We start from the raw sequence: 24,893 nt of genomic DNA, 5'->3' as shown, positions 1-24,893 counted from the left end.
CATTGTGTTTCTTTCGTATTTCTCAATGTCATCCCACAACTCCAAAATTTTCAAAACAATTACTCCACAATCAAATCTACAACACAAACAAGTCCAACAACACAAGTATGATATTTAACATATCAATGATACAATAAAATATTATATTTACAAAAATCAACATTACAAACATACTTGTTTGGTTGGATTGGAGTATGCAACTGTTGTACCTCCAATGATGGTTTGTTGTCTTCCGAACAATTCAACAAATGTCCAAAAAGCAATGCAAGATTATGTGCCTGAAAAACAACATACTCCCCTTATAAATTTGTAATTACAAAGTAAACATCAATTACTACACATACAATGACATTGTCAATCTTTTGTCGTTCTTTTCTTTTGTGCCCAAAAGAGTATAGTGCAAACATTTGCAATGATGGAATCTTCACAGCGTAGCACCACCAATGCCCGTCATGGATAATTGGGACAAACAACTACAACAAATAAAAAATCTCACCATAAAGTACGAATAACCAGAAACATACTGTCCAAATTAATTATATGAAATGTAATTGCACTAACAAATTCGGCATTAACAATGTCATCAAATCCAATGATATTAGACTGGAAGTAGTCATTCAATGACCAAACTTTGTGATTACTCTTTCTCTTTCTTGAGTCAATTAAAACATGGGTCTGCAAGGAAATCACATAGTTAACTTTCATTTCTCATGTGAATAAAATATTAAGAGCATAAAATAACTATTATTTTAACCAACCACATATAATGGACTAAAACATATCCTTTTCACTACTCCAGTACTCCTTCTTTCAAAGAACATGAACACGGATGTGCCAAACAAAATCCCCTACACAACCAAGAACTTCTTAATACTATACAATTCAACTGACATATAAACTAAACTAAATCATAAATTAACACACCAAATTTCATTATTACCATGTTGCCAAGCTGCATTCTAGGTCCAAAAGAATAACACTCTTGGATTCCAAATGTTTGACCGCAAATTTCATAAACAACCCTTTGAAAAAAAATATTTGTAAAACTCATGGTGCAGAAACAGCTTTGGTAACAAAGGCAAAATAAGTGGGCATTTCAGGCAAAGGTTTTGGATAGCGAGATCAACTATGAGAATGACATTTATTTTTGAAGTTTCAATTTCTTCCTTAGCAATATTTAAACATAAAAGTGTTGTTAAGACCATTATTATGACATTTATATACAATTCCAAGTCCAAGAAAATAATATTTGTAAAACTCATGTGCAGAAACAGTTTTGGTAACAAAGGCAAAATAACTGGGGACTTCAGGCAAAGGTTTTGCACAATGAGGTCAACTATGAAACTGATATTCATTTTCAAGTTTCAATTTCTTCCTTAACAATATTTGAACATAAAAGTGATGTTGAGAACTTTATTATGACATTTGTATACAATTCCATGTCCAAGAAAACAATATTTGTAAAACTCATGGTTCAAAAACAACTTTGGTAGCAAAGGCAAAATAAGTGGGGACTTCACACAAAGATTTTGCACAACCAGGTCAACTATGAAAATGACATTCATTTTGAAGTTTCAATTTCTTCCTTAACAATATTTGAACATAAAAGTGTTGTTGAGACCATTATTATGACATTTATATACAATTCCATGTCCAAGGAAACAATATTTGTAAAACTCATGTGCAGAAACAACTTTGGTAACAAACGCAAAATAACTGGGGATTTCAGGCAAAGGTTTTACACAGCAAGGTTAACTATGAAAATGATATTCATTTTCAAGTTTCAATTTCTTTCTTAACAATATTTGAACATAAAAGTGATGTTGAGACTTGATCATACTTAATGCACAGTTCATCATTTATTCTACTTCTACATAGAACCCTATACATACAAGATTTCCTAAATAATGACATCCAAATTTTGTGGGGACTGCAGTACATACATCGTACACAATGATCATTCTCATCTTCAAATTTGATTAGCAATAAATATAACCAATACATTTCTTTGAACATTTCTAGCAAAAAATATGTACATTTAGACCTCATCAATACATATTCAAAAGGTTATAAACAAAACATCAATCACATTGCAAAAATCCTTATTCAACCACATCTACATAAGGCCTAAATCTTGCAACACTTCATCCCTCCGCACATTGTCCACATCCAAGATCCAATCACAAACATATTTCTCCCTAACATGTTGCAGTTCCTCCTGGAAAGAGATAAATGCACAATATATCAATAAAATGCAACATCTTCTATCAAAGCTCCCAAAAATGAAAATTTTTATACCTTACATTTCTGTAAGTGGACATTGTGTTGCTTTCGTATTTCTCAGTGACATCCCACAACTCCATAAATCTCAAAACAATAACTCCACAATCATACTTACATGAAACAAAGTCCAAAATACAAATAATGTTATTTAACATATCAATGAAACAATAAAATTTTTTATTTGCATAAATAAGCATTAAAAACTTACAAGTTTGGTTGGCTTGGAGTGTGCAAGTGTTGTACCTGCAACATAGTTGACCTGGTTGTGCAAAACATTTGCTTGAAGTCCTCACTTATTTTGTCTTTGCTACCACTGCAGTTTCTGCACCATGAGTTTTACAAAAAATGGTTCCTTGGACATGAAATTGTATATAAATGGCATAATAATTGTGTCAAAAGATCTAAACCAGTAAATGGTCAAAAAAATTAGAAAAAAACTTCATACTTTCCACCCAAAAACGCCATCAACCACTAAATCTTCTACACAACTTCAACCCACACTAAACCATACCTTGAAAGGGTTTGGGGACACTCCGGCGACACTCCGGTGATGCTCCGGCGGCACTCCGGTGGCCACCACAAGGGTCCGACACAGGAAAGGAAGCGGGTGGGAGGAATCGAGACTCAAAACGCGCCCTTAGTTGGCTGGGTCAGAGGGAAGACGATGTCGTCTTCGTTTCGTCTGCGAACGCCGGAGTTGCGGCGACCCTCAATCAGAACTGGCTGGGTGGAAGAAGACGGACTCTGGCGGTACTCGTGACTGGTCGGAGGAAGACGCACTCTCACTCTAGGGTTCCCGCTCTCTCTCAAGCTTCTCTTCTCTCTCTACCAATGTCCCAAATTCAAAATGTGAAAACTGGAAATGGAACCCCGAAATTTCAAACCTCTCTGCAAACTCTCTTTCCACGACATTAAAAATTCTCAAACCATTTTCCACATGGACCACTAGCATTTTGACACTTGTCCCGTGTCAAAATGTTCTCAAATGGTTCAAGTATCATTTCCGTACTACTAACATTGGCACAGTGACAGAAACATACTTTAAATTCTCCACAGCGAAACACAATCACAACTCCACACGCATAAAAGCTTCCGCTCCCAATTCACAATAATTTAACAAAGCCGCAATTTGACCTTATAAACAAAATCTTCAAGAATTAGTAATTTGACATTTTTTTATACTCACCATAATAAACTTTCATCTTCTTAAAAATAATAGTTTCGAATCACTTAAAGCAAAATCTATATATTTAATGCTCAAATACAAATATAATTGGACATCCACAATACTAAATAAAAAACATTCTCGAATCACTTAAAAACAAAAACCTATATTTTAACTAATATAAAATCTCAAATTTTAGTCACTACAACAAAATGATATCTAGTTTTAATTCACAAATGCAACACTTTAATACACACCGAAACTAAACACGCAAATTATACTACCTACCTTAATAAAATATTATATATTTAAAAGAAAAAATTATACATTTAATAAAGATTACACTTTCTAATTTTACTTAATATTACTTTTACTACAAGAAAATCTATCACATATCTATATCTATTATAATAGAACCGAACCTGCAAGTCCATATATAAGATAAATCAAAACTTTCACTGTCACATTCGCACACAATATATACATATACAATTAATCAAGCCACAAAAGAAACATTCTCGGAGAAAAAAAAACTATTTATTTAAATACATTTTTTTTCTATTTTTTTTATCGACACCACTGCATGGATTTTAATTTCATATAACAAAAGAAACTATGCACCATATACATATATATATATATATATATATATATATATATATATATATATATATATATATATATATTATTATACAAAAGCTACAGCATAAAAAAAATATTCAATAACACACGTAGAATGCTTACTATGTAATGCATATATATTGTTTGATTCAAATGTTCCATCTATAAAATATCAAATATTATAATTTATAGGTTTATAATAATCCACATAACAAAATTGTTAACCCAAATTTTCAAAAATTTTCACATTACCATATATAATTTAGAAAATAAACATAAATAAAAATATTATAGATAATAATACTTGAACTCAATATCTCACGCATTCAAACATAGTTTTTAACCAAACAAATTATCACAATATTTTAATACAACAATAATAATTTAAATATATATTACTAATTATTATCTATTTTATCTCATATAAATACTTTTCATGAATCTTACATAATTGGTTAGTAGAGAAGATATTTGAAGTCAAGCTCGTCTCATACATTGAGAAATTTGTGATGAATATTGACCAAACATCATTTACATTAGGGCTGGGCACAATTCCTTTAAAAACTCTAAACTACAGTTTATCTATACTGTTTTGTATTTAAAAAACTTAAACTATTTTTACTAAAAACCAATTATATTGTTTAATAATTCAGTTTAAAAATCAATTATTAAAATCCAATTATATTGTTTAATACTACAGTTAAGTGTGAACTGTGGTTTAGGTTATTTTCTATCACAATTTTCTCCCCGTCTCCTACATCCTACATTGCTTTCTAAACTCTCGCCCTGTTGAAAGCTTGCTGCCGTCAAGGTTCGCCGCTGTCAAAGGCTCTCCGCCGTCGAAGGCTCTCCACCGTCGAAGGCTCATCGCCGTTGAAGACTCACCGAAGGTTTTTCCGCATTCTTTCGTCGCCGAACTGTCGGCTCTACCACCATCACCGAAGGTTCGTCGTCGTCGAAGGTTCGCCGCCATCGAAGTTTTGCCGCTGTCTCTCTAATGTTGTGGCATTGCTACGTATAGCACCGCACAAGCTGAAATGCTGCCATTTCTTTGTTTTGGTATGTCTCTCTCCCTTTTCAGTGGAAAAGGTGGTACCTTTTTTTATGGAATTTTGATGAGTGTCTCTGTTGTTTTACTTGTGTGGAGTGGGAGAAACTGGGGTTCTTTTGTTTTTTTTTTCTGCTCGTGTGGTAAGTTGTGATATGTTGCAGTGTATGGACCCATTTGTGCTGTTTCCTTAATGTTTGTTGTTGAAAAATTGGTTTGTTTTTTTGATTCTAGGTTGTTCCTCTTTGTTTCCTTTGGCTCGTGGATTAAGATTAAGGAACTCTTTGAAGATTAAGGTTCTAAATTATGGTCGCAGAGTCTATTTTTGTTGAGTTCTTGGTATTGCAGGAAATTGCAGCGTGGTTGTGGACTATTTTTTTAAAATCTTGTTCAAGGTTTAAAAGATCTACAGACTCTTTCAAGGTTTCAAAAATGATTTGCAGCTGCAATTGTGCCACAATTTCAAGGCTTTTTGGGGTCTCCAGTTATAAATGGAGCCGCATTTGTTCTATTTATTTAGTTTTCGATAATGTCTTGGATTGTGACAAAACCATCACTGTAGTTGCAATTTAGAACCTTGGACTTATGGTTTAGTTTCAAGTGAGGAGAGGAACTGGAAAAAAATAAAAGCATCTTTTTTTATAAGAGAACTCTTAATTGGGGGGAAGGTATTTGAGTTCCTCATTTTCCCTTCCCTCTAAACCGTTGAAGCAAACAACAAATTTTATTCAAATCTCTCTCTCCTTCCTTGTTTTTATATTTGTGTTGTATGAGGATTGGATCCCATGAACTGTAGTTTAAGTCATTTATGCATAATATTGTTAAAATCTAAGGAAAAAAAAGATAAAAAATGCTATATGTATTGATTTCTTGATTGGTAAATTGGAATGAAACTATTGGTGTTTTAAGGAAAAAATTTAAATACATTAGTATCTGTGTTGATCTTTAACCCAAACCTATATTATGCCAATTACTAAATTGAAACTTTAATTTTGATCAGAGAACACCAAAAGCACTAAGGGATTTCTATCTACGTTTTGTCCTTGGCATTATACTTACTTTATCTGTTAATATTGAATTTTTGTTAAATTTCCTTTTTAAGTATTTGGTTGAGTTAAATTTTTAAGTATCTCACTTATCCCCATAGTAGAGCTCAACATTGAAAAACTAGAGGAGCAGGCTTCAGTATTGGAAAAAGAACTGAGCTTGAAAGGAAGGGAAACTCTTAATGTGTTGAAAGAGTTGGCTAGATCGTGAGCAGTATACTGCACTATAAAAATAGTTAACTGAACCGCACTGCATTATAAGTGAACTAAAAAATAGTTCAGTTCAATTACTCTGAACTATTTTTTAGTTCAGTGCAATTTTCCTAAATTGGTTTATAGTTAACTATAAACTTTTACAGTGCAGTACACTATAAGACACTTTGCCCAACCCTAATTTACATGTAGGAAATGGAGCATAAGTGGAATTTCATGCTATCATTCCCTTGTTGCAATGGAGTTTTTAAATATAAATGGAGAAAACTTTGTCTATAATTGCATATGTAGACAATTGGACACAACATAAGCAACTGCCCCTAATGCACCATCTATGTCTCCAACAAAAGCAACGCGACATTTTACTCAATCATCCCATCAAGCAAACCAAACATCACAACCCTTTACTCAATCATCCCAACAAGCAAACCAACTATCACAATCTTCTATCATAATTCATCCACCAAATAACTCATCACAAGAAAGGCCAAAGAAGAAGTAGAAACTCAATGCTAGGAGGGCATGAATATGGAAACCATGAGTTGCAACTATTGTTATATCATGTTATTTTCTATTAGTTGTTTGAACCTTAAAGACTTTATAGTACTTGTTTTATTTTTTTATTTTTGGATTAAGACATGATAATATTATTATAAAGAGGTGGACAACTATTTTATGATGTCATTATTAATTGTTGGACTAACTTTGTTGTGAACAAGACAATATTTTATTTGTGTTTTTATTAATATGAAACAAGTGTTCTTTGATATAACATGCTTTATATATAAGTGTTGGACTGTTGGACATTATTTGTTATATGTATATATAACAACATTTAAGTATGATTATTGGTTTCATTATTTCAGTCAAAGTAATTAAAAACTTTCATTTGGTTAGTCAAAAGTGGACTATTTTTGGGAACGAAGAATTATAAAATACTCAAACTTTTTCATTCATTAAAAACATTACATAAAACAATACTGGAATAAAACTTTTACAATAAATCATGAATTTGTCATCAATATCGAAAGTAGGATTATGTTAATTATACAAACAACACAAACCATTCCTATCAACACTTTAATCCATTTTTCAAATACCTTGCTAGATTTCTCCAAATTACATATCTTCTTTTCATCACCATCCCTTTTCTTCACTTATGACGAAATTCTCACTCATTTCTTCAATCTTCATAGTGGAACCACCCATTTCTTCAATCTTCACAGTTGCACCATCCCTCTCTTCAATCACATCTTCATTGCACCATTTGAAGTAATTGCATCCAACAAATTTTTCACTTCCAGTATGTTCAAAAAACACCAATAATGCCACCTTCAATATACCTACAATGACTTCTCTTTTTTAAAAACAAAATCAGACAAATCATAGAATAACTTCCATGTATCTTACCTTAGGACAACACTAAAATTGTTTCCTTGGATTCTTTGCAGTTCTGATCAAGACTATTTTTCTCCATAACAACATATGGGTGTTACACCTAAACTCCTACACCCATCACCACTACGAGATGAGACACTAGGGTTTTGCATCCCTCAACCATGTGCAAGATGAACTAGAGTGGCCCAAAGACATACTTCACTTACTCAAAGCAAAACATGAAAGAATATAATTTATTAAAAAAACACTAACAAATTACATAAAAAAACTATAATTATTAAAAAAATTATATGGTTTAATTTATTTTTATTCCTAGAAGAATTTTAAATGTTGAAGTTTCTAGCAAAATTCGAAAGAAGGTTTATTTGGTCACGGTATTAGTATACTTTTGTATTTGTAAATAGTATAATAGAATAAAGTGCACACAGATATGTTAGGATCTTTTTGTTGTGAATTTACACACAAAAAGTTCTTTCGTAATTCCATTGAGATAACACTTTTTTGTTTCTTTCTTTCGATAAACCAAATTCAGTTCTCAATTGAATTTCCTTGATTCCACCGTCAAACACTTCACCAAACGAAAAATGATTTCTAAAATTATTTTCTATTTAAAAGTAAATCATTCGTTTATTTGTATAATTAAAGGAATTTTACTTTTTAATTCTTATATCTGTAATATAATCTATTAGTCCTTATTTACTACAAAATAATTTGTAAATGAATTTAATTATACAAATATAAACTTAATGATTTACATGTAATTCATTTATTTCATAATGTTAAAATCGTATAAAACTACTCCTGGCTTTATAAAATTGAATAATATATATTAATATTTAAATGATATATTTAATATAAGTTTTTTAATAAACGTTTATTTTATAATATTTATATTTTACATTCGTTTGAACTTAAATCAGTATGTACATTTGTAATATTTTGAAATGAATAAGATAAAATATGTTACATTTATGTTATATTTAATTATGATGGAAATACCTTTTGCTGGAGAGACAATTTTAGATCTATATGTTATATATTGTTTTGCAATTTTCGAAATGATTAAACATGTTTTTAATTTTTATTTTTGACGCTAAATTAAATTTTTTTTATTATTTAAAATTTTAATATATATATATATATATTGATTCTTAAATTTTAAAAAAATATAATTATTTTAATTTAATTACATTAATTTCTTTTATATTTTCAATTAATATAGAATGTTTATCGATTAATATTGAAGTGAGAACTTATCAAAAACTATATAAATAATTTAAATATTAGTATAAAATGTATTTGATATAATAAAACTTTTTGAATGTAATTGAATTAAAAAGATTATATTCATTTACTTTTAACATTTAAGAATTAAAATGTAATAAAATTTTGATAGAAAATAAATTTCAATTCAGTAATATTCCAACTTATAGTTTTAATACTATATAAAAAGAAATTATCACACATGTTATAATCAAGAACAATTAACTAACCAAGAACATGTAAATAAATTATTATAATTATCAAAAATATAACTATAATTCAAATTTTTATATACAAGAGTTTCAAATTTGAATATCATCTAAACATTTAATTGAAGGTTCAACAATATCGAAAATTTAAAACTATACTAGGCTAACTATTTATACCTCTACATCCTCTACTTTGATCATGTGCTCAACTGAGACTTTTTCCTCTGTTCATGTCAATCAGGTGATTATTGCCAAAGAGAAAGATCAAACAAAACACAAGAAAAAGAGTAAGCTAATTTTTAAAAGAATCATACATACTTTAATACAAATAATAAATATATAGTTTTAATATCAAATCAATTAAAACCAAACACAACTTGACACACATATTTCTAGACTGAGACATGACCATCCAGTTACATATATTGGTATCGAACTATTGGCAGAACATGCACATGTGTGGTTAAGCAACATACCACTCGAACTGTCACACAAGGTTAGTCTGTCAAACGCCTATGCTTAAACCAACCTGAGGCTAAGGACCTTCTTCTACTCCTCACCACATAACTACCCCTTCTACATGAGATTGGATAGCAATTGGAGTCAGAAAATAATCCCCCATTTCAAAGCTCCCACAATAATATATTACACAAACATCACATAAGGGCTTTCCCCATGGAATCCCCTTTCACATACTTAAATGAATCATATCCTCATCAATTTTAATCACAAACCATTCACATTTATAACAACTTTGTTTCGATTGCAATTGTCCAAGGGTCGGTCGTCCTTCCTTGCTCTGCTCTCTTTCGATCATCCAATCCTTTCTGATGGGTTGTTGACCTACAAAAGACACTCTGACGCTCAAGTCAGATATGTTTCATAAAGAGGTCACTATTTTATTAGGATAGTAAAAGATATTTGTACCTGGATACCAACTGTATATTTATAGGACTTGTGCCAACTAATTCCATTGATTAACCATTAGTGTAGTATATTTTTGGCCAATATAACCTACCAATCACTCATAAATACTGTATATTTTTCCTTAATATGGCCATTAAACGTATTAATCGGCCATTAATGATATCTATCTTTCCTGGTTTGCGCTTGCCGGACAGCCGGTCAGTTGACTATTTTGGCTATGAATCTCTCCTTCGCCGATCGGTCACTTGGGTATAGTACAAACTCTGTATAGGTCATGAACACACAAACATTGTAAAACAACTAAGCCATTTTCATAACTTTTATATGCCAAAATAACATTGGAGAACACATAGAATGACTAGAAGTACAAAAATAGCTAAACCATGAAAACAAGGTGGCGTTGAGCGGCACACTATTACCGTTGAGCGCCAACCTTCTAGCAAATATGGCGCTCAGGCCCCAATGACTATCTTTGAGCACCACACCAGAACCTAAAATACCTATAATTTGAGCTTGGTTGCCCTCTACACATATCTAATTGACTCCTATGACCTTCTAGGCACTATGAATGGTCTAAAACCACGTTTCTAATTCAAAGTAGTTACTCCAAACAAACTTGACTACTCTAGATTACCTAATCTCAATTCTACTCTTTCTAATCCATACATTGACAACCTAAGGGTTTAAACCGATTAGAAATTATCCAATTACAAACCCCAAACCCTATACTTCAGCCCATACCTACTACTTTAAAATCTCACTAGCTAAAACCTCTAAAATTAAGCCTAAAACCTTCTTAAATCACTTCATTGATTCATACCTATTTTCACATCAGATTTCCATTAATTCAAGGTACCAACAAGTTTCAAATAACCCTACAACATGTCCTATAGTAGAGTTTCTCCCCTTAGACCCTTACTTTTAAAACTCACTAATCAAAACCTCCCTTTTTGACCAAAAATGACTTATAACTCTACTAACTCATTTCCCCTTAACATTTCAACCAATTTGATACTACTAAACTTCACAACAACCTCATTTCATGATAATATTCAAGTTTAAACAAAATCATCAATGTCAACAAGCATCATTCAACCAAACACATTTAACATTAAAACAATCATTTCATGCATAACAATCAACATACATTAACCTCAAATACTAACAATTATCAGTTCATACTTCATAATACAAATTAAAGACAAACAAATTAGCTTCCCTTACCTTTTTGAAGACCACATCGTTCTAGAGAACCCTATTCCGTTCTCACAACTCAAAAAGCTCTATCAATACCTACTAACAACAGAAACGCGATCAAGGTATACCGTTAGGACCACTAATCAACAGAGAGTCTTATGGAAGATTCAAACATTACATGCAAAATAAGTGGGCCTATATGAAACGAAAGGAAAAAAGAACCAGAGAAAATGGATCAAAACTTAACTTACTCAGCCAGAAAAACTAGTCGGTCTAAATTGAAGAGCTCGCCGCCAGGATCACTCTTACCGGCAGTTCTTCAATTAGATGAAGAGAGAAGAAGAACTCAAGAAAAGTAAGAGAACTCTAGAAAAGTAGTTTCTAAAAAGATGATATGTTTTAAAATAATAAAACTCATTTATATCGAAATTATTTATAATGAAACCATTTCATATTAAAATAATCGAGTCTCACTATTTTTAAACCATTATCATTTCTAAAACATTATTTTCTCGGTCTTTATAATTTTAGGTCAAAGTTTATAAAAACATATTTAATTTTTATTTTTCTTTTTGAAATACGTTGCTTTTAGGCTTAAATGTTTACTTGGTCTCTATGTTAAGTAATTTTTTTCAGTTTAGTACCCGATTTTAAAAGTGCATACATTGGGTCCCAAAGTTTTCAAAATTGTATGAATGAAGTCTTATCCATTAAGTTGGTAGGAACGACGTTAAATGTTATCCAACGTGGCAACATACATATCCCACCTCAGCTCCTTCGAGATGAATGAGTTAGGGCCCAACTTTCTCACTCTCTTCTATATTAATGATTTCATAATTGTAGGATTTTTATTCCTTTTTTGCATTATTATGGTATTTAAATCTCATTTAATAAATTAAAATAAAAAATAAGATCACATCACCTTCCTTTTGCTGTTAAAATAAAAAATATAATCTTTATTTACATTAATATATAAAATTTCAAGTCTACATAATTATGCTAATATTTTCTAAATCCTGATGAATATCCCCAATGAAAAGAAAATATAGATAAAATAGCGGACCAGATTTCAGTGGCGATGTCAGTCATGGACTTCGACATCGTCATCGACGCATTACCAGCGGGGACGATCAATGACCTCCACAAGATCCCAAACACAAACTTAGGACCACCCCCTATTCTCAAACCCACAGAGAAGATTAGAAGCCAAAACCCTTAACCTGCGAACCACCAAAACGCTGCCATCCACTTGCAAAGCAGAAACATAAATCATTACCCAACGCAATGCACCAGCCTAGTGGTCGCGGGGACGCTGATGAACAAAGACCGCCAGACCGTGAAACCCTAGGTCCACTATTTCCCTCCACGACGACGCCATCAACAAGGTTTCTTGCACGACAGAGATTTCTGAGGTTGAAACCTCGCAAAGGCGTCGCTGCTGCAACAATCACTGCACCGCGAGAAAAGTGTTCGCGCCTTACCTGCAAAACCCCTAATCAGAACCGAGAAGGAGAAGAGAAAAGAATTCCTTGCCATGTAGTAAAACGAGAAAAGAGAAAGGGAAGAAAGCTTCCCTGTTGCGTGAGCTCCACAAAGGCAGCCCAAAGTTGGTCTGCCAAAAGAGAAAGACCAAAAATTGGGAAAGAGAAGTGGGCTTTGAGAGATAGTTGCCAAATATGAAGTTTAATTAGGATTCTTCAATCTGAATTTCAATTTAGGGAAATTAATTAGGGAGAAACTAATTAGAGTTTTAAATAGGATTTAAGAAAGTAACATTTAATAAAAAGAAAACCTAACCTAATCAAATTATAATTAGAGCTGACGTGGCAAGGACGTGTGTATTTGATTTTGTAATCAAAGGACATTTTGATATCCGTCTTTGCTAAAAAAAAATTGGTTTTGCCACGTTGGATATGTATTTTGCCACGTCAATTAACATTTAACATCGTTCCTATCAACTTGACGGATAAGACTTCAGTCATACAATTTTGAAAACTTAGAGACTAATGTATGCACTTTTAAAACCGGGTAAACCACTTAACAAAAAGTCCAAGTAAGCATTTAAGTCTTGATTTTATATTCTTTATAGAATGTGTTACGTTAAAGTTCGTAAACATTAAAAGAGTATAAATAGCATGTATACATTTTTTAAAATTTAAGTTTAAAAGTAAATTTTATTTAAATATTAAATGAATGATTAAATATAAATTAGAAGTATATTGGTAGAGTGTTACTCCCTCCACCACCACACAATACTCCCTCCACCTCTCCATTCCTCTTTTGCCCTTCTAAATATTTAATTTTTTGTAATTAAAAATTTTAACTTTCACCAACATAATTTATGAAACGGATGTCAGTATCCGTTTATTCTTAAACGGATATCTATCTGCCTCCGTTGAAGGATAAGAGATCCGTTTTACTTCTTTCAGTTCTTCCTCTTGAAGCTCACTAGCAGAACTAGAAATTGAGTAGAGCTCGGGAACCCCTTTAGAGCCAATCATCGAGCCACTTTCCTAGTACTCTTCATTTTCTTCAGTTTCATCCATCACATCCTAGTTAACATCAACAATAATATGACACTTTCACCAGAATATAAAGAAGCAATGAAGAAGCAGTCATTATTGATATAAAAAAAATGGAAATGAAGAGATTATAATACCTAATACAACCATTGTCCCAGAAAGCACCTTAGTGAATTTCAATACCCTAGCAGAATCTATAGCATAAACAAAAGTTGCAACTTTATTCAGCTCAAACTCCTCTTTCAACGCTCATCGTCTAATTTATTATTTTGTTGGTTAGGTGTATTCTTTTAATAATACATTATTATGTGTGTACTTAAATATACATAAAGTGTGGAACGGCGTGGTTTTGGGGCAGTGGTTTCGACGATGGGAGGAGAGCAAAGGAACGCGACGGGGAGTGTGGCAGAGAAGGGAGGAGCGGAAGCTTGGGAAAATGAGATATGCAATAGGCCATTGGCATTATGGAAGAAGAAACTGAAACTGTAACTGTAATTGGGTCGGTCTAGGGTTTCAGTGTCCTTTTAATGGGCGGAAGTACTCCATAGTTTCATTTACGCTGGTTGGAGCATCACCGACGGGTGAGGTGATCGAGGCAGTGACATCGCCGACAAGTGAGAGGCAACAGCATCTTGGTCAGCAACCACAATTTTAACAATTGTTACAAAAAGCATAAACAAACCTTGATCATCAGATTTATCACATGAGTCGGTGACAATGGAAGCAACAAAAATGGAGGAGGAAACGGAAATAAAAAAATAAGAGAGCTAAGAGGAGGAAAGGAAGAAGATAATGAAAGGGAGAAATGAAGGTTATGTGAGCGTGTGGGGTGTGGGGATACTACAGTAGTGAAAAAGGGAATGAGAATGAGATTAGGGTTTTAGATTAAAATAGGTAAAAGTAAAAAATAAATATTTATATAAGGTTAGTTTTGGAAATAAGAAAAGTTGGGGAGGTGCAGGAAGCACTGTGTGGTGGTGGAGAGAGTAACACTCATATTGGTAAAATGGAAAAATGGAAAAAGTAACTATCCTGTGTTCGTTGGGCCTGAAACTTGCAAGCCCAAACCTATACTTTTCTGGGCCAATTCTTCCCACATTTCCATGATTTCAATCTGCACCTCCATAGGGATAAAATGTCCAGTTTACCTTTAATAGAAAAAAAAATGAACCAAATTTTTTCATCTTCTCCAACTTCGTATTCTTATCCTATGAACCAAATTCTCTCTACTTCTCATGCAGCGTTTTACCTCTGCAATAGTGGTAGTGATAGAAGTGACAGTGGTGCATTTAGTAATTGTAAGGGTGCAGGAAGTAATAGCCCAGTAACAATGGGATTGTTTTTTTTTGGAACCTTTTCTTCTTACACCCTCGTAATCTCAACTTCATCTTTTTCTTTTTCTTCCTACTACTACACCTGCCAATCAATAATATAAAATTATATTTGTATTTATGCAATCAAATAATGCATTTATTTAGTTTGTATTCTGAATTGTATAATATAAAATAAATTTCATAATATAAATTTGTAATCTAAATTCTACATCATAAATTACAAAAAATATTAAATTTTAACATTTTAAATTGTATAATTTAAAATTTCTCTAACTGAAACGGAAAATCATAAATCAAGAACTAGATTTGGAATATTTATACTTATGCCAGTGCAAATTGAAATTATAAGGATACAAAAAGAAAAACCATAACACTTGCGTCTCACATAAATCAAGAACTAGATTTGGAATAGTTAGTTAAGAATATGAATTCATAAAAATAATACGAATAAGCTTTAAATTTAGTTTATGAAAAAAAAAATATTCCATTTTTTTAGAATAATTCTTACATCAAACTTTTCCAGATATACCTTAGTATTCAACTAGTTTGGAATTGGAATAGTCCATTCTGAACTAGAAACCTAGTTATTTTTTGACAATTTTAGAATTGTTTCTAAAATTGGAAATTGAATTATTTTGTTTATTGAATTACCCCTAAGTTTTCTCTAAACAAAAGAATTATATAAAATAAACTTAAAACCATTAGAGTTGTGAGGTAATGGATAATTTAAATAATTTATATAAGGTATTGAGTTTAATCCTTTTACTTTTATATATTATGCTAGAAATAAGAACACGTTTAAACTTTATTTTTAATAACAAAAATCATTTTTATTTTAAAATTCTCTACAGAAACCGAAAAGAAGTTAAGTTTAGTGCAACATAATTTTATTTCCCTTCTTCTATAGCAATCTCAAAATTGCATCTCTTACACTAACTTTATGCATTAAAAATAAGTTATATAAAATTATAGTAATTTTAATAACCTAAAATTGTTCCTACCGAAAAGTTTACAATGGTATAAAAAAATTATCTTATTACTCATAATGTTTGACATATTAAATTTGATAATATCACATATAACTTTAATTTTGAATATACAGTTAGTTGAAAAAATGTTTTTACGTATGTTTTTTTTATCGATAAATAAATATTTATATATAATTAAACATGGTAATGCTCTAACCCATTTACAGAAGATATATACATAGATATTTTTCTTAGATCTTCTATTTTCCACGATTTAATTCAAAAAATCGCTCTCATATCTTGAAACTTAATATTTTACATGACGTATTTTAAGTAAATAAATTATTGAACAATTTAAATCAAAATAGCAATAAAATAAAAGATTTACATTGATTAATTAGCATATGCGTGAATGAATGATGATAATATATGAATATGCATCCTAGTGTGCAATATTTCCAATGCCAAATGGACCCAAATCAATCATGAGCAACAACAATTTCTATTTCACACATGCATCAACATATGTTAAGAATGTCATGCCTTTTCTTTTCTTTTCTTTTTCCCTACCAACAAAGGATTAGGGTTTGTTTATTTGGTTCCAATTATAATACTCTTTGGCATTGCATGAGATTATGTGGTGCATTTTCCAATCCACCTTTTCTCCACTCATCAAGCTAAGCTAAGGGTGGTCAATCTTAAATATATGAACACTAACCTTTTTCTCAATTCACAAAACTCATTTCATACTATAACCATTTTATTTCATTCATATTATATTAAAAATAGTTTTTAAATTTAATTATTTTTATAAAACCAATTTATAACATAAATATATTTATTTATATATTATAAATTAGTTTTACATTTGATATAAAATATCTACACACTTTTCGTACCAATATATATATATATATATATATATATATATATATATATATATATATATTATATTATATTATATTATATTATATGAGACTGAATATTAATAGACCATACGATAAAAATTATACAATAGATTCAATAAATCTCGATAAAAGAAATTTTAATATCATATTAATAAAGAAATTTAAATCTAACTTATTTTTTTCAACATTGACTCTCAGATTATCTTCATATTTATATATATATATATATATATATATATATATATATATATATATATATATATATGATTAATCTTCATAAAACTATAATTTTAAGGAAACAAAATTCACTATCACTCAAAGTAATAAGTTACTAATAAGTATTTAGAGTTTTAAAAAAAGTTAAATAAATATTTAAATTGCACATAAATAAATGATAGTTTGAGCTAGTAATTGGATGAAAATGGAAGGAAAATGTATTGATGATTAGTAATGATCGAAGTGTAATTAAGGAGTTTTGAGAAAGAAGAAAGTGTAAAATGAGTAATAGTAAGATGCATGCTTGTAGGTGAAGTTTCTTATATCTTTAACCAACCAACCTAAAAGAAAGGCTATGAAAGTGAATCAACAAAATAATGAGAGAAAGAGAAACGATAAGGTCCCCTTTTGTGTGGTCCATTAAATGGGGTGCAAAATGTAAAACCACCAAAAGCACAAAGCTAACATCCGCAATCATTTTCATTTTCACATCCCATGAAAAGAAAAAGAAAAAAGAAAAGAAAAAGAAACCATGAATCATATTTTGTTCTTAAGAAACCAACAATTGATTGATCGAAATCAGTGCTAAGCATGTTCATTAATCCACAGTCAAAAGATTGTTAATTTTCTTCCTTTAGCACTCCCTTTTCCTCTTTAATTAACCAAATTTTAATTAGTTTAATGGAATTGGTGCACAGATTAACTAACACATAGGTTCTTTATTATAATGCATTTTCTTGTTTTTTTTTGCATAATAAATCTTGGTAAAATTATTATTATTATTATATAAAAGTCGAGTGACCCGTCGTTTTTTTTAATAATTGTATTAATTTTATATATAAAAATAATGAAGTAGTAAAATTATTATGTAATGACATATGATTAAAATTAGTTTGTATTGGTGTAATGGTTATTATTATTGTTAAAATGGATTAGTATCATGACATTCTAAGAAACAAGTTTGTGCGAATAGAGAAGCATATTACATTGCCGATTTTAGTGTACAATAGTTGTTTTAAAATAACTTTTTTCAATCCTTCAAAATTTTTAACAAAGACAAGAGAAGATATTAGAGCAAAACACACAATATTTTATACTAATTCCATTTTAACAAGTTTACATCCAATTTTCGTTCAAACAACCTAACTTGGAAGAGATCTCACTACAGAAATGTAGATATTATAGAATTATAATATAATCTAAACTTCTAACAAACAAGAACAATTCTTTATAGTGATACTACACACAATCAACTTAAGATCTTGCCTTCATAATAAGTATAACATTAATCAATGTTTAGAATAAGAGTACAAAAATGAAAACACCTTAGAATGTGAATTTTATACAAGAAACCAAAATTTGTCACTCCTAAGGTATCATGCTTGAATACTTGTAGTATTGATTTAAACAAATTGATGTTCTTTGTCTTCCAAGAATGCTTGGTTGTCTTTCTTCTTTCGCAAATTTATGTTTTGAATGTATACATTGTTTCCAGTAAATGAAATAAGACCTATTTATATAGAAAACACAATACTGACAATTTTAATCGATTAGGAATTTAACGTAATTGATTAAAATAGTGAGCTAGCGTTTCCTGACTTGCATATTAACAGATTTAACAATCAGTTAAGAACCAGATTCTTTTATACATGCATTTTAACATATTTAATAATTGGTTAATTTCATCAAGAACATTTAAACATCATAAATAACAGTTTAAACATATTTTGAGTATCATAAAAAATATTTTACTACTTAAATTTGCTCCCCCTATGAACAATTGTATTGTATGTCTGTTCGGCCAAGTTCTTCCAAATGAACTTGTCTAGGCCGAGCTCTTCAAGCTGACTTCCTTTAGGTCGAGTTCCTATAGACCGAGTTCCTACAAGGTGAGCTCCTACAAGTCGAGCTCCTCTAGGTCAAACTCCTCCAGGACAACCTTTTCTAGCCTGAGCTTTCCAGGTCAACTTCCCCTAGGTGGAGCTCTTACAAGCCAACAACCTTTAGGATGATCTCTTAAGGACCGAGCTCCTCCAGGACAACCTATTAATAAAATGGATATTTATGAGCACAAAATTGAAGTGTTGCATTCCATTTTTTTGAAAGCAGTGAATTGTCAAATCAGTATGGATGCAAATGACAAAAAATGTCATAGTTTGGGACAAGTGTCAATCAATTACAACGAATACTTTGGAACAGGTCGACCTCTTCTAGACTAAGCTTTCCATGTTGGCTTCCTCCCGGTCAAGCCCCTAGAGGATGTCCTCCTTAAAGGTCGATCTCTTCAAGCATACTTCCTCCAAGTCGAGCTCGTACAGGTCGAGTTCCTCCAAACTGAGCTCCTCTAGTTGAGCTTTCCTAAACCAAGATCTTCCAGGTAACCTCACATAGGCCGAGGTCTTTATGGACGAGCTTCTGTAGGTTGAACTCTTCAAGTCAAGCTCTTTAGGTTGACCTCCTTCAAACCAAGCTCTTCTAGGTCGAGCTCTCTTGGCCAAGCTCCCTCAGGTCAAGCTTCTCTAGACTAAGATGCTCTAGCAAATTCCTCTAAGTTAAGCTCTTTCTAGTCGAGCTCTTCTAGACCGAACTCTTTAGGCACCCTTTTTCAAGCTGAGCTTCTCCAAGGCAAGCTTTACCAGCCGAACTCTCACAGGCCAAGCTCTTTTAGTCTAAGCTCCTCCAAGTCGAGCTCCCCTAGGTCAAGTTCCTTTAAATTTAGATCTTTAGGTTGCACTCTTCCATGTCGAGCTATTCTAACCAAGCTCCCCTAGGCCAAGCTCCTCCAAGCTGAGCTCTCTAGGCTGAGCTTCTCTAGGCTGAGCTTCTTTAGGCTGAGCTTCTTTAGGTCGAGGTCCTCCAGGACAAGGTCTTCTAGCTTGAGCTCTCTAGATTGAGTTATCCAGGCCGAGCTCCGTCAGGCCAACCTTCTCCTAATTGAGCTCCACCAGCCGAGCTTCCTTAGATCGAACTCCTCTTGACCGAGCTCTCTAGTCATGGAAGAAGCACGAGCAACACTAGAAACACCCTTTAATTAGAGTTTCAACAAAAAAATTTCCATTTTTTAAGAAAATGTTAAGTTCCACATGTCATTAAGCCACGTCTTTTAGAAAATGCACAACAATGTGTGTGACATCACTATTTTTTAACGATGTTAAGCCAATTTAATGGCAATAGTTACATTGCCTCAAATTTTCAAAACTAGTAGATCCTATCTTTAAACACATTAAGGAATTTTGTTGGTGTTGATCACATGCATGATTTCTTTTTCGATAAAAATGGTATTATGAGATTTAAATACATGATATTTCTACGAGGAGATAACAAATTAAAGATATTAAATTTGAAATAAAACTATAAAAACATATTTACATCCTGATATGATTAAAATGTACAAAATTTTGAATTGATATTATAGTAATTCTTAGCTTTCGAATTATTTCATCAGAAAACTAGGATAGAACACCAAAGATTTAGAAGAATTTCGCAATATTTGAAGATTCTATAATGAAAACGCAATAGTAATTGACTTTGTTATTTATTTACTTTGAATTTTGAGAAATCATGACTTCTTGTCAATTAGATTAACAAAGAATGTCATTCTTCATCACTAAATTAAGAATATTTATACAAAAATATTGCTTAGTTATACATAAAGTTGATAAATTTTGTTTAAGTTTTAAGTTAAAAGATAAACGAGATTTCAAATTCTAATAATATACTAAGTCAAATAGATAAGAAGAAATAAAAGTCAAAAACAATTTCTGATATTAAATTAAGGGAAAAAGTGTAACGTCCCGGCAACTCACAGGGACCATCGACTGCCCCCACAGATCACCACCAGGCTTTCCAGTGTGCTTTGTCCTCACTCGCACACTTTCTGGGAAAACTTCCCGGAAGGTGTGCGAGTGAGGACAAAGCACACTGGAAAGCCTGGTGGTGATCTGTGGGGGCAGTCGATGGTCCCTGTGAGTTGCCGGGACGTTACAGATGGTATCAGAGCCTAGCCTCTCCCAGTACGGTGTGGTTCGAGGACGAACCAGAGCGGAAGCTGGTGGGCATGTGACACCCGGGCACGGAGACGAGGGCGGGGAGTGACGCCGGTGCAAGAAGCATGGTGCAGGGGGCACAGACAAGGAGCGGCTCCTGGCAGCTTCGGGTGGAAGGGGTACATGGATGAATCGAACATACACCGGAATGAGAGGGATCTGGAGACTGTATAGGTATGGGACTATACGGTTGAAGGATAGCTTAAAGGAATTGATTTGACTACTCATATCACCAAAATGCATGAGGACAAAGCACACTGGAAAGCCTGGTGGTGATCTGTGGGGGCAGTCGATGGTCCCTGTGAGTTGCCGGGACGTTACAGATGGTATCAGAGCCTAGCCTCTCCCAGTACGGTGTGGTTCGAGGACGAACCAGAGCGGAAGCTGGTGGGCATGTGACACCCGGGCACGGAGACGAGGGCGGGGAGTGACGCCGGTGCAAGAAGCATGGTGCAGGGGGCACAGACAAGGAGCGGCTCCTGGCAGCTTCGGGTGGAAGGGGTACATGGATGAATCGAACATACACCGGAATGAGAGGGATCTGGAGACTGTATAGGTATGGGACTATACGGTTGAAGGATAGCTTAAAGGAATTGATTTGACTACTCATATCACCAAAATGCATTTGCTTTTCGGTAGCCTGACTCATAAGAACTCCATGCCCGGAAAGTGTGCGAGTGAGGACAAAGCACACTGGAAAGCCTGGTGGTGGTCTGTGGGGGCAGTCAACGGTCCCTGTGAGTTGCCGGGACGTTACAAAAAGTTCTTTATATTTAATTAATATTTTTTTTTCAAGCATATCTCTTAAATTTCCTATTCCTTTTTAACATCAAATGAAGAAAATATTTTTTTTACTTTTCTAATTGATTTATTTTAAATAATTCATATTTTAAAATAAAAATATTATTTTATTATTGTTGAATAGTTATTAAATTAAAAATAGAGTATTTGTGTATGACCAACTTTAATTAGATGTCTAATAAATGAAATTTTATAAAAGAAATCAAATCTCTCTCTCTCTCTCTCTCTCTCTCTCTCTATATATATATATATATATATATATATATATATATTATGATAAGGTTGTTATCTTAAAAATAAACAGAGACATATAGAGCTGAATTTCATTACTATCACATTTTTGTTATGGGTCTCTTTAATTGTTAAAGATCAAGTTATAAATTAATGGAAAGAGTATTAACAGTCTAGAACATAAATTAATTGTATTTTGAATACTGTAGTACGGAGAGACAACACCCAGTAGACAATAATACTGGTAGGAAGTGTGTTTCATGTCATTTATACACCACCTTATTGTCTTTAATTACTTATTTATTAATAGTAAATAATATTGTCGGTATAGTCAATAATAAATAATATTAAAAGTTACTTAATTTTCGATTTAATTCTTTGTCTCGTATAATTATTTTTACACTGTAAATAAGACTATAAATTATTTTACACTTGTTTTTTAAAATATTATTATTATACTGTAAAAAAAGTAACAGTTTGATTGAATCACCTTTTTTACATTTTTTTTGGTAAATAAAGGTGACGATCCTTTTTCTCTATTATTTTATATAAAAAAAGTAATATAATTGTAAAACCTAAGATTATAAAATTGCGAATGAAGTCTACTTCAGTTAGTTAACATGCATTGATTATTTCAATTTCTTTGATACATATTCAAGATTAAAAAAAATATAAAACACTATGTTTAATTGTTTTTTTGTTAGATTTAAATGATGTTATCACCACTAGGGTATATGAATTTATTTAGAATTGAGTGTCATCAGAATATAGATTATTGTATCCGGTAAATAATCATTTTAAAAGTTATATATATATATATATATATATATATATATATATATATATATATATATATATATATAAATCCACTTTGTTTGTATTTATTTTTTTTAAAAATGTATTATGATAAAAATAACTAGACTTATGCTTTTTAAGTGTTCATTTTAATAACAGATTAAAGAGAAATATCCTTTTGTATATATTTCTTAAATAAATGAACTTTTAAATTTGTTTATTTGAGAAAAAATTATTTCAAATATTTCCATAATAAATTTTAGTTCATTAATATTCAAATTTAGTTTATCGAGAATATTAAAATAGACATGACGGCAAGAATGGGTAGAATCTCCGTGAAATGACGCCGTGATTGGTCCTATATTAGTCAGAGAATGCCAATAACGACGTTTGAAAGTTTTCATGTGTTTCTGTTTTTTCTCTTCAGTTTCCACACTCACACACTACCATTGAAGGCAACTATGCATTACACATATTAAGCTTCTTCTTTCTTTGTAATGCTTATTCATTCACAAAAACCATCACACAAAAACCCTCTTTCCAATTCCATAACCTCCTCATTCACCAAGCTTCACTTTATTGTTCTCAATCTTTCACTTCCCCAGGTAATCTTATTCTTCTTTCTGCAATCTCTTGCTTTTCTTTTGAATTTTATCGATAAGGAAAACCCATATAATATAGTTGATCAAGTTTTTGTTTTTTTATTGGTTTGCATCCAAGTAAGAATTGATCAGATGAAAAGTTTAGTTCTTGCTATGTTTATGAAGCAACCTACAATCAATTTATTGATTCTGATATCATACATAGGAATTGTGTTGTGTATGAAACTTTTTTTATGCATACATTGCTATTATGCTGTCATCTAACACAGTTTTCTTGGTTGATTATCAGAGAGATTGAGATGCCACAAGAGAGTTGCCAAAACTCATTTTTCACATCTCCTTCAAAGAGAGGATTGAAGGGTTTAGTGGTCACCACCATGAACAAGGAGGCTTCATGCACTGTCACAGAGGAAGGTTTCAATGATAATGAATTGGCACAGAGGAAGGCAGAGGAAGCAGGTATGCTTCTTTAATGTCACACACCATGCATGCCATTAATATCTAGTTATAATATAAATACAGGTGTGTAATAATGCAGTTTAATACCAGATATGTAAATATAATTATAGTTTAATCTTCATATATTATTACTGGTATGAGTTATTTTTCAATATCCCTCAATGGAATAATTTTATGTTTATATTTTACAATAGTTAATGTTTTTTAGGAACATGGGGATCAGAGATTGATTGATACTATACAAAACTTGTTCATTCACAATATAAAAAATGTTGATATTTCAAATTGATGTACACTTTAGTTTTGTTTTAATAAATGTTAAAAATTTATTCATTTTATCCCTTCACTCATACTATATTATCTTGAAGTGGTTACTTTTGTTTTTTGTTCCTGTATAAAACCTTTAACATGGATCAATTTGAAATTGAGGGAATAATTCACTTTACTGAAAGAGTTCATATCCTGAAATGGGAATAAGATTTTCTCCTCTTGGAAAACCTTATTGGAAGTAGCAAAAGGATGCATACAACCTGCAAATTTGTGAAAGTAGGCATAACTTGAACAAAAATTGTTGCACATATCTGTGATGAGTAGTTCCTCTTCCAGAAAAGAAAAAAAAGAAAGAAGACAACAGCTCTTTG

General features: G+C 31.7%; 1 protein-coding gene across 1 annotated transcript in view; it reads left to right on the top strand.

Annotated features, from left to right (window-relative positions):
* Nucleotides 1-24,170: 24,170 nt before the first annotated feature.
* Nucleotides 24,171-24,893, top strand: part of LOC148201991 (pentatricopeptide repeat-containing protein At5g47360-like) — a 5,221-nt gene continuing 4,498 nt past the window's right edge. Inside the window, exon 1 of the mRNA XM_088109497.1 lies at nucleotides 24,171-24,252. Within this exon, the coding sequence (XP_087965623.1) occupies nucleotides 24,171-24,252 (82 nt within the window). The remainder of the gene's footprint in view (nucleotides 24,253-24,893) is intronic.

Source organism: Vigna umbellata, chromosome 3, assembly GCF_029865625.1.
Source record: "Vigna umbellata cultivar VRB3 chromosome 3, Vumbellata_1.0, whole genome shotgun sequence".
Lineage (NCBI taxonomy): Eukaryota > Viridiplantae > Streptophyta > Magnoliopsida > Fabales > Fabaceae > Vigna > Vigna umbellata.
Note: the sequence above shows the minus strand (reverse complement) of the source record. Positions and strands in the feature narration are given on the sequence as shown.